This window comes from Amblyraja radiata, chromosome 24, assembly GCF_010909765.2.
Source record: "Amblyraja radiata isolate CabotCenter1 chromosome 24, sAmbRad1.1.pri, whole genome shotgun sequence".
NCBI lineage: Eukaryota > Metazoa > Chordata > Chondrichthyes > Rajiformes > Rajidae > Amblyraja > Amblyraja radiata.
Window position 1 is genome coordinate 28115638 of NC_045979.1, and position 12232 is coordinate 28127869.

The window sequence follows — 12232 nt, forward strand, 5'->3', positions numbered from 1 at the left end:
TACAAAAATCAAAAGCAAACTTTGTGTGGTGTTTCACTTTTGCACCACCTGATGTATTCGCGTATAGCATGATTTGTCTGGATAGCATGCAAACCCAAGTTTGTCCATTGCCTCTAGGTACACGCATGAATAATAAACTGATATCACATCCTCAGTCATTTCACCTCATGGAAGTGGTGGCGGCAGGGAAGTGTGTCCACTCAGTTCATTACAATAACATGATTGAATTCCATAAGCAATCCAGCGTGGACAGAATGGACAGTGGCTACATTCAAGAATAAACTGGTGGGTGACTGAAGAATCAGTCTAAAGAAGGGCCCTGACCCGAAACATCACCTATCCATTATCTCCAGAGATGCTGCCTGACCCGCTGAGTTACTCCAGCGCTTTGTGTCTATATCTGGTGGGTGACTCCCATTCTGTGCAACATATCTTTAAGCCCCTTTCCTGGTCTTGTCAACCTAAACTCAGCATGCATGAGGAGAACATTGAAGAGTAAGTACAACCTGACAGTATGTTATGGACACCCTCCATCGCTTTGCTGATGATTAACAGGAGGCCGACTAGGATTTAATATGCTGGATTGGATTTGTCCTGATCTTTGAAGACAGAGCACTCGTGAGTAAAATTGTCCATATTCTCAGTTGAATATATACGTTGTGATACCCCAGATCTTTTTAAAGCAGAGATAGATAGATTCTTAATTAGCATGGGTGTCAGAGGTTATGGGGAGAAGGCAGGAGAATGGGGTTAGGAGGGAGAGATAGATCGGCCATGATTCAATGGCAGAGTAGACTTGATGGGCCAAATGGCCTAATTCTGCTCCTATTACTGATGACCTTATGGCCAGTGCTCAAGATTAACTCTTAAAAGATTAAAAAAAACATCACACTTAATTTTGGGCTGGCCTTTTTGTATACCTTTTATTCATTTGTCCCATGTACCTTTTTCATATCTCTAGTTTCCTTCGCCCCTGCCTCTGAAGAAGAGTTCCGCCCCGAAACATCACCTATTCCTTTTGTCCAAAGATGCTGCCTGACCCGTTGAGTTACTCCAGCATTTAGTGTCTATCAAAATGGTAAAGCCAAAACTCACAGCACATTCCATTAGCCTGGAAAAGGCAGGAACGGGGTACTGATTGTGGATGATCAGCCATGATCACAGTGAATGGCGGTGCTGACTCGAAGGGCCGAATGGCCTACTCCTGCATCTATTGTCTAATAGTGAGACAAGAGAATGTAAACTATACATAAACAAGATAGTGATATGCATGCTCTCCCTTAAAGAAACGCAGTCTAACTTGCAAACATTGGATAAACTGGTTCTCTGTTCCATCATGTAGGTACAGTGAGTCTTTGAAATTGAAGAGTATGCAGAAATTCTTCAATTGTGTTTGGTCTCTGTAGGAGCCATAACAAGAAAATTTCATATGATTTATATGACATGAATGGAACAGCGATTAAGAACGGTAAGTGATGGGTTATTTCTTTGCTAAGTAATACTTCAATAAAAGACTAATTAATCAAGAAACAACATTTGGAAGATTTGTTTTTACTATCTTAAGTGTGTCGTGAGTGCGTAAGCTATACCTCCAACCAATCCCGAGGAGTAATGGCTATCAAAGTTGGACTTTGAGAATGTATAGAAACTGCCATTATAGTCTCTCTCTTAGCTCCGTGATATTTTGCAGAGTTCCCAATCTCTCTTAGTTTCTATCACTTCTTTTATAAAGAGGAAAAGATTGGACTTTATTGTCTTCCATCACAGTGAGGAATGTGGGGAATCGCTGTGGTGGATGTTTATGTCAACTTATATGTAGTTATGTGCGTTGTTACTTTTTTATTAGTATGGCTGTATGATAATTCGCATATCACTGTACCTTAATTGGCACACGTGACAATAAAAGGCCTTTGAAACCCTTGACACCTCTGAAACCATTGAAACATTTTTCTGCATCTTTCCTTGCGTACTTTCCCTTTCATCCTCTCTCTGCTCTCTCAGTGTCTTTCTGCCTTTTAAGGACACAGCCCAGACCATCACGCAAAGCAACCTTCCTTCCATTGACTCCACCCACAACACGCAGCCTAGGCAAGACCACCAGGATAATCAAGGACTAGTCTCGCCCCGCTCACTCTTTCTTCTCCCCTCTTCCATCAGGCAAGAGGAACAGAGGAAAACGCATACCTCCATATTTAGGGACAGTTTCTTCCCAGATGTGATCAGGCAACTGAATTGTCCTCTCACCAACTAGAGAGCGGTCCTGACCTCCCATCTACCTCATTGGAGACCTTCAAACTATCATTAATCGGACTTTATCTGAACAATCAACAAAACCGAGGCTAGAACTTTTTAAATATCGACACTTTTTAAAAACTTTTTATATATATTTATTTTACAGAACCATGCTCATGAGGCATTTTTATGGACGCACCTAGCACTTTTACTTTTACTATTTACCTGATTTGGAGAGTCAAATGCAACGAAATTTCGTTTAAGGTGCACTGTGTCTAGGTGTATATCTGAATGACAATAAAGTTTTCATTCAATCATTCATTCATTCATTCATTCATTCATTCATTCATTCATTCATTCATTCATTCATTCATTCATTCATTCATTCATTCATTCGTTCGTTCATTCATTCATTCGTTCATTCATTCATTCATTCATTCATTCATTCATTCATTCATTCATTCATTCACTTTATCTTGCACTAAACGTTATACCCTTTATCGTGTATCTGTACACTGTGGACGTCTAGACTGTAATCATGTATAGTCTTTCACTGACTGGATAGCGTGCAATACCAAAGCTTCTCACTGTACCTCAGTGCACATGACGGGGTGGGAGATTGCAACCTTCACGTGGTCCGCCCTGTTTCGACAAATGCAATCAACCCGGTGTGCACAATCAAATAAGATCAAATAGAACAAGTTGTCCTACAACTTTAGGCTGTGCACGCCATTCGCAAGAAGAAGAAGAAGTGCACATGACCATAATAAATGAAACTTTGCAGATGGTTGACTATTGCTAGTGCTAATAGCTACATAACCTTTATTTGGACAGGTGGTGATTGCGCGAATATAGCCATCCTTTCTATCCACTCCCTTTCACTGAACTCTTCCCCCCTTCATCATTACCACTTTCCCCCTCCATCTCTCCCACCTATGTCTATCCTAAACCATTGACACTTTCCCTCTTCTCTACCGTTGCAACTGACATACAAGAGACAACCATTGCTACCACATGCTTAGTTTTAGTTTAGTTTAGTTTAGAGATACAGCGCGGAAACACCGGGTCCGCACCGGCCAGAGACCCTCGCACATTAACACCACCCTACACCCACTCGGGACAATTTTTACATTTACCAAGCCAATGGACCTACAAACCCGTACGTCTTTAGAGTGTGGGAGGGAACCGAAGATCTCGGCGAAAACCCACGTAACGTACAAACTCCATGCAGACAGCACCCATAGTCGGGATTGAACGCGGGTCTCCAGCGCTGCATTCACTGTAAGGCAACAACTCTACCGCTGCGCCACTGTGCTTCACTGGTTATATTGCCTCCACAGAAGCTGAATCTGCTTTCATAATTCTGATGGGTTTTATTTTAAAATAAAATCAAATTGAAACAAGAATAGAAAATTCCATCCATCGTTCTCTCGATTGGTATTCGCCCATCGGTCCATTCCCTTATCAGTTTACATATATTACACATTAGAATTAAGCACAGATTACACAGAGAGAGACTGGATAGGAAATTGGATATAAATAGACCTTTCACTTTAAGCTGCTCCATTTTACATACAGTTTAGTTTTGTTTAGTGTCTGGAGCAAGACAGATATGGCAGATAATATATGTAGATCATTTATGGCAGATATACATGGGGCATATGATTTATAATTCATGGCAGATAATTTATGTAGCAACAAGTCCCACAAATAAAAGTGAGATAATGATCTGTTAAGTGCAGTTTTTGATGAGCCCATTTGGAAGGATTTTCTTACCTCCAGTTCCCTCCCCTCTACTTTCAGTCTGAAGAAGAGTCCCGACCTGAAACGCCACCCATCCTTTTTCTCCAGAGATGCTGCCTGAACCGCAGAGATACTCCAGCACGTTGTGTCTATCTTTGGAAGGATTTAGTTGAACAAAGAGGAAGATGCCTGAACTTTATTGCCTTCCCTTACAGTGGGTTCGAGCCGAAATGTCATCTATTCCTTTTCTCCAGAGATGCTGTCTGACCCACTGAGTTACTCCAGTGTCTATCTGGAGAACACGGATAGGTAATGTTATGGGTCAGACAAGAGTCCTGATCCGAAATACTACATATACATGTTCACCATAGATGCTGCCTAACCTGCTGAGTTACTCCAGCACTTTGTGTCTTTTTTTTTTTAAAGCATAGAGGTTACTTATATTATACTTTGAGGAAACTTGCTGGAATTTTGCAAATTACAACTTACATCATATCTGGACAGTGTGGTGCACCACCATGCAGGAAAATTACAAATACAGTAAACCCTCGTTATAACGGGCCATTGAGAGGAAAATGGTGTCCATTATTGCCAATTGGCCACTATGATCATATTGAATGGCGGTGCAGGCTCGAAGGGCCGAATGGCCTACTCCTGCACCTATTTTCTATGTTTCTATAACCAATTAAGGTATTATCATTGTATAGGTAGTAGAAACAAAGAACTGCAGTTGCTGGTTAATACACAAAAGGGCACAAAGTGCTGGACTAACTCAGCAGGCCAGGCAGCATCTCTGGAGAACATGGATAAGTTCCATTTTGGGTCGAGACCTTTCTTCAGACGCTCGGTCCGGAGCTGGGCCTGGAATCCAGGTGAGTTGATGGTCCCGGTCTGCTGGCGGTCCCAGGAGAGGCGAAGATTGGCGGAGTCGATGGTCGCGGGGTGCGATGTCCGGATTGCATGAACGGGTCGGGGGGGGGGGGGGGGGGGTGGTGTGGTGTGGCCTGGAAGGGGCCGAGGAAGCTGGGTGGGCCAGTGGTGACGGCAGGAGGTCCGGCCTGATATTGGCGTAAACTGAGGGGGGGGGGGGGGGGGGGGGGGGGGACACACGGGGGCAGCTGAGGCTCCAAGCGGCTGGGATGGGCAGCCGTCTGTCAGACAGTCCGCTATAACTGAAATCCATTATAAAGAGGTCCATTAACACAAGGATTTACTGTACTGAGGTTAATTTCTTGAATCTTTCCAGCATATGGAACTTCAGTCATGATAAAATATTAGTAAAGTTACTGCTATTTTGCTCAGTAAAAGCTAGTAAAGTTAGTGCTATTTGCCTCGGCTTAGAGCAGGTGAAGATATGAAGTACAGGTATTAGCGATTTTAAAGACATTGACAAGATTCAACAGAGGTAAATCTCGAATGTCTGGTGAGAGCAACAACAACTATGGGGGTCACAAAATTATCAATGAGACAAGACAAAGAAACTATTTCAAGCAGTTCTGGTCACCCTGATACAGGAAGCATGTGGAGGCTTTGGAAAAGGTACAGAAGAGGTTGGCCAGAATGCTGAATGGATTGGAAGGTAATGCAGTAGCTATAAGGAGAGGCTGGACAAACTTGGATTATGTTTTTCAAGAACACCAGAGGTTGGGGAGAAACCTGATAGAAGCATATAAAATTATAAGAGGCTTAGCCAGGGTCGACAGTCAGAACCCAGGGTGGAACTATCAAATATACGCGGGTGTTGCCGTGTGACAAGGGCAGCATTTGAAGGAGATGTGCAGTGCAAGTCTTTTTTAACAAAGAGATTGGTGGGTGCCTGGAACAAGTTATCAAGAGTGGTGATGAAGGTGCACAAAAATGCTGGAGAAACTCAGTGGGCAACACTGAATCTATGGAGCAAAGGAATAGGCGACGTTTCGGGTCGAGACCCTTCTTCAGACCCGTATTCAGGTGGTGGTGAAGGCAGCAACAATAATGGCATTTAAGAGGCTTTTGAATCAGTGCATGGCCTGTAGATTGGATTATGTGTAAGGAGATGAGATTGATTTATTTTGGCATTATTTTCGGCACAGATATTGTGGGCAGTCTAAAGAAGGGTCTTGAATTTTCTGGACAAAAGAGGGGGAGGGGGGTATCAATTGGATAATTTTAAAAGGGCCTTGGACAGATATCTGGGGATTAGGAATTTAGTGGGGTGATAGATAACGTGAAAATGCTCTGCAGATCTGGTCTTTTAAATAGTGAATAGAGGCCAGGAAGACAAAATGACCCGAAATATCCCCCATTCCTTCTCTCCAGAGATGCTGCCCGTCCCACTGAGTTACTCCAGCATTTTGAGTCTATGCAAGGCCAAATGACTCTCTGAATGAAGATAGGCGCACAAATGCATGTTTGAACGTGTCATTTATGTAATAGGGCAGAGTTATGTTATGATATCTTACATATATAAATCGTCATGCCTGGTGCTGGTATTATAATTAAGGTGGTGGTTATGTTGATCTCCAGGTATAAATAGTGAAGGCTGTACTGATCTCTGTGTATAATACATGTTTGAACGTGCCATAGGGCAGAATTGTGTAATTATATCGTATTAAAAAAATCATCATACGCAGTGTTACAGTGTTGTTGTCACAGTGGTGGTTGTGTTCATCTCTCGGTATACACAGTGAAGTGTGTAGGAAGCAACTGTGGTACAAAGAGTGGAGGCTGTGCTGATGTATAATCACATAAGGCTGCGTGTGTGTGTGTATATATATAATTCAGCATCAGTGGGTGACCTGAATCGGGACCTGCGTCTGTCTACTCGGCCTTACCTTTGAGGAATCAGTCACGACCAACACGACCAGCAGGTACAGCACGGCGAGGGAGCTGCTGACCGCCATGGGCTCGGGTCTTGAGGCAGGAGCTGGGGAGAATGGATGGGTGGATGGATGGGTGGATTTCCACAGCACCGCAGCTCCTCTCCTCCCGCCCCCTCTCTCCCTCCATTGGTGCCATCCGCTCCACCTGCTCCCAGATCCGCCTCCTGATTCATCCCCGGAGCTGCCCTTCATCCCTGTGCTTGCTGCACCAACGCCAGCATCTCTGCCGAAGGTAGACGCACAATATAGCTGGAGTCACTCAGCGGGACAGGCAGCATCTCCGGAGAGAAGGGACGGGCGACGTTTCGGGTCGAGACCCTTCTTCAGAATTTATGTCTATGTTTGGTGTAAACCGGCAACCCACATTCCTTCTCTCCAGAGATGCTGCCTGTCCCGCTGAGTTACTCTAGCATTTAGTGTCTATCTGCAGTGTAAACCAGCATCTGCAGTTCCTTACTACCAATATCTCTACTTGCGGCCACAAAGAAGCAGGAAATGTTTCACCTATTTGGTCTTTTCTCTAAGATACATCCAACATAAATTTAGATCCACCACACATCCTTCACTGGAAAAGTCCATTTGTTAGAGGATTATAAATCCATAAGTCCTGGGAGCAGAATTAGGCCCCTGAGGCCCATCGAGTCTAAAGAATATCCCCCAAATTCTTGAATTGTGGCTTCATTTCTCCTGGCTGAGTTCCTCCAGCTCTTTGTGCCTTTTGCTCAAGATTCCAGGGTCTGCAGTTCCTCGCCTCTCCAAAGTGCAGAATACTGTCGTAGCTACAGAGAAAGTGCAGATAGATTAAAGTGCAAGGTCCATGGCAAGGTAGGTTGGAAGATCGAGAATTCATCCTTTGTGCATGAAGTCCGTTCAAAGCTTGATAATAGGCGGCACGGGACGGTAGAGTTGCTGCCTCACAGCGCCAGCGACCCGGGCTTGATACTGACTAGGGTGCTGGCTGTACTGAGTTTGTACTGACTAGGGTGCTGGCATTACTGAGTTGGGATCAAACTGACTATCCTGTCACTTAACACATATGCATTTGGTTGGGGTGGAGGCAATGTTGGTCAAACAGTTTCCTTTACCTGTTCCTAAAGTGCAAAGTAATTGGCAACAACCTTGTTGTACAGAGGGATCCTGGTGTACATATCCATTGCTCCCTGAAAGAGGAAACATGGGTGAATAGGGTGGTAAAGAAGGTGTATAGCATGCTTGCCTTCATCATTCAGGGCAGTGCGTGTACAAGTTGGCAAGTCATGTTGGAGTATCGATTCCAGTTGCCGCTTTATGGAAAGGATAGAAACATAGAAACATAGAAAATAGGTGCAGGAGTAGGCCATTCGGCCCTTCGAGCCTGCACCGCCATTCGACATGATCATGGCTGATCATCCAACTCAGTATCCCGTACCTGCCTTCTCTCCATACCCCTTGATCCCTTTAGCCACAAGGGCCACATCTAACTCCCTCTTAAATATAGCCAATGAACTGGCCTCAACCACCTTCTGTGGCAGAGAATTCCAGAGATTCACCACTCTCTGTGTGAAAAATGTTTTCCTCATCTCGGTCCTAAAAGATTTCCCCCTTATCCTTAAACTGTGACCCCTTGTTCTGGACTTCCCCAACATCGGGAACAATCTTCCTGCATCTAGCCTGTCCAACCCCTTAAGAATTTTGTAAGTTTCTATAATATCCCCCCTCAATCTTCTAAATTCTAGCGAGTACAAGCCGAGTCTATCCAGTCTTTCTTCATATGAAAGTCCTGACATCCCAGGAATCAGTCTGGTGAACCTTCTCTGTACTCCCTCTATGGCAAGAATGTCCTTCCTCAGATTAGGAGACCAAAACTGTACGCAATACTCTAGGTGTGGTCTCACCAGGACCTTGTACAACTGCAGTAGAATCTCCCTGCTCCTATACTCAAATCCTTTTGCTATGAATGCTAACATACCATTCGCCTTCTTCCCTGCCTGCCGCACCTGCATGCCCACTTTCAATGACTGGTGTACCATGACACCCAGGTCTCTTTGCATCTCCCCCTTTCCTAATCGGCCACCGTTCAGATAATAGTCTACTTTCCTGTTTTTGCCACCAAAGTGGATAACTTCACATTTATCCACATTATACTACATCTGCCATGCATTTGCCCACTCACCCAGCCTATCCAAGTCACCTTGCAGTCTCCTAGCATCCTCCTCACAGCTAACACTGCCCCCCAGCTTCATGTCATCCGCAAACTTGGAGATGTTGCATTCAATTCCCTCGTCCAAATCATTAAGATATATCGTAAATAGCTGGGGTCCCAGCACTGAGCCTTGCTGTACCCCACTAGTCACTGCCTGCCATTGTGAAAAGGACCCATTTACTCCTACTCTTTGCTTCCTGTCTGCCAGCCAGTTCTCTATCCACATCAATACTGAACCCCCAATACTGTGTGCTTTAAGTTTGTATACTAATCTCTTATGTGGAACCTTGTCGAAAGCCTTCTGAAAGTCCAGATATAACACATCCACTGGTTCTCCCTTATCCACTCTACTAGTTACATCCTCGAAAAATTCTATAAGATTCGTCAGACATGATTCACCTTTCATAAATCCATGCTGACTTTGTCCAATGATTTCACCACTTTCCAAATGTGCTGCTATCCCATCTTTAATAACTGATTCTAGCAGTTTCCCCACTACCGACGTTAGACTAACTAGTCTGTAATTCCCCGTTTTCTCTCTCCCTCCCTTTTTAAAAAGTGGTGTTACATTAGCTACCCTCCAATCCTCAGGAACTACTCCAGAATCTAAAGAATTTTGAAAAATTATCACTAATGCATCCACTATTTCTGGGGCTACTTCCTTAAGTACTCTGGGATGCAGCCTATCTGGCCCTGGGGATTTATCGGCCTTTAATCCATTCAATTTACCTAACACCACTTCCCGGCTAACCTGGATTTCACTCAGTTCCTCCATCTCATTTGACCCCCGGTCCCCTGCTATTTCCGGCAGATTATTTATGTCTTCCTTAGTGAAGACAGAACCAAAGTAGTTATTCAATTGGTCTGCCATGTCCTTGTTCCCCATGATCAATTCACCTGTTTCTGACTGCAAGGGACCTACATTTGTTTTAACTAATCTTTTTCTCTTCACATATCTATAAAAGCTTTTGCAGTCAGTTTTTATGTTCCCTGCCAGTTTTCTTTCATAATCTATTTTCCCTTTCCTAATTAAGCCCTTTGTCCTCCTCTGCTGGACTCTGAATTTCTCCCAGTTCTCTGGTAGGCTGCTTTTTCTGGCTAATTTGTACGCTTCATCTTTTGTTTTGATACTATCCCTGATTTCCCTTGTTATCCACGGATGCACTACCTTCCCTGATTTATTTTTTTGCCAAACTGGGATGAACAATTGTTGTAGTTCATCCATGCAGTCTTTAAATGCCTTCCATTGCATATCCACCGTCAACCCATTAAGAATCAATTGCCAGTCTATCTTGGCCAATTCACGTCTCATACCCTCAAAGTTACCTTTCTTTATGTTCAGGACCCTTGTTTCTGAATTATCAATGTCACTCTCCATCCTAATGAAGAACTCAACCATATTATAGTCACTCTTGCCCAAGGGGCCACGCACAACAAGACTGCTAACTAACCCTTCCTCATTACTCAATACCCAATCTAGAATAGCCTGCTCTCTCGTTAGTTCCTCTACATGTTGGTTTAGAAAACTATCCCGCATACATTCCAATAAATCCTTTTCCTCAGCACCCTTGCCAATTTGATTCACCCAATCTATATGTAGATTGAAGTCACCCATTATAACTGTTTTACCTTTGTTGCACGCATTTCTAATTTCCTGTTTGATGCCATCCCCAACTCCACTACTACTGTTAGGTGGCCTGTACACAACTCCCACTAGCGTTTTCTGCCCCTTAGTGTTTCGCAGCTCTACCCATCGATTCCACATCCTCCAAACTAATGTCCTTCCTTTCTATTGCGTTAATCTGCTCTCTAACCAGCAACGCTACCCCACCTCCTTTCCCTTTCTGTCTATCCCTCCTGAATATTGAATATCCCTGGATGTTCAGCTCCCAGCCTTGGTCACCCTGGAGCCATGTCTCCATGATCCCAACTATATCATAGTCATTAATAGCTATCTGCACATTCAACTCATCCACCTTATTACGAATGCTCGCATTGAGACACAAAGCCTTCAGGCTTGTTTTTACAACACTCTTACCCCTTATACAATTATGTTGAAAAGTGGCCCTTTCTGATTTTTGCCCTGGATTTGTCTGCCTGCCACTTTTACTTTTAACCTGTGGATGTGGAAGCTTTTGAGAGGGTGCACAATATGCCCACCAGGATGTTAGCTGCATTGGAGGGTATCAGCTATAAGAAGAGATTGGAAAAACTTGGATAGACACAAAATGCTGCAGTAATTCAGGGGAACAGGTAGCATCTCTGGAGAGAAGGAATTGGTGATGTTTCGGGTCGAGACCCTTCTTCAGATCATTTTCTTTGGACCAGATGACAGGCGACTTGATAGAGGTTTTAATCAGTAGTTATATGGGGGAGCAGCCTGTAATGCAAACAAAACCAGTCTTCAAACTGTACCCGTGTATCTTCAAGCAGTATGTTTATGGGGTGAACTGTGACAAAGATCCTTGTATCCTTCTCCAGAACCTCTTCGCAGATCCACACTCTGCATAGGGTGGGCAACGGTCTCCTTTCTATGCATGCATCGGTAAAGGCCAGGCTGTATGTGGTGCATGGATCGGTAAGGGCCAAGCAGTAGGTGGTACATGCATCAGTAAAGGCCAGGCAGTATGTGGCCCAATACATTGTAACCTCTCTAACCTATTCCCCATTTTGGCAAAAAGTGAGGTCTCGTCTACAGATGAGCGTGGATCTCAAATCAATTGCTTTCCTTTCCATGGATCAGAGTCAGAGGGGAAATACTCTTTGAAATTTTTGGAGAACTGATTTTAGGTGGGATGATATCATAGAGTCATTAGAGTGAAACATTGCTGAAACAGGTCCTTCGGTCCACTCTTGTCCACACCGGCCAACATGTCCCACCTGCCTGCGCTTCGTCCATATCCCTCCAAACTTGTCCTATCCACACTCTGCATCGGGAGGGTAATGGTCTCTTCTCTATAGCAGCCATCCTATAGCAGACAACATTCATATAATATTTTGGGTAATTTCAGGTCGAGACCCGTCTGAAGAAGGGTCTCGACCCGAAACGTCACCTATTTCCTAGATGCTGCCTCACCTGCTGAGTTTCTCCAGCATTTTTGTCTACCTTCGATTTTCCAGCATCTGCAGTTCCTTCTTAAACATTCATGTAATTATACTGCTTTGCAGGATGAGATTGGACCTTCACTGTTGTCTATAGCCATCAAAGTCAAAA

General features: G+C 44.0%; 1 protein-coding gene across 1 annotated transcript in view; it reads right to left on the reverse strand.

Moving 5' to 3' along the window:
* The window catches only part of tmem9 (transmembrane protein 9), a 50911-nt gene extending 43971 nt beyond the window's left edge, over positions 1–6940 (reverse strand). The window contains exon 1 of the mRNA XM_033042766.1: positions 6789–6940. Within this exon, the coding sequence (XP_032898657.1) occupies positions 6789–6857 (69 nt within the window). The 5' untranslated portion in view covers positions 6858–6940. The remainder of the gene's footprint in view (positions 1–6788) is intronic.
* Positions 6941–12232: the final 5292 nt, after the last annotated feature.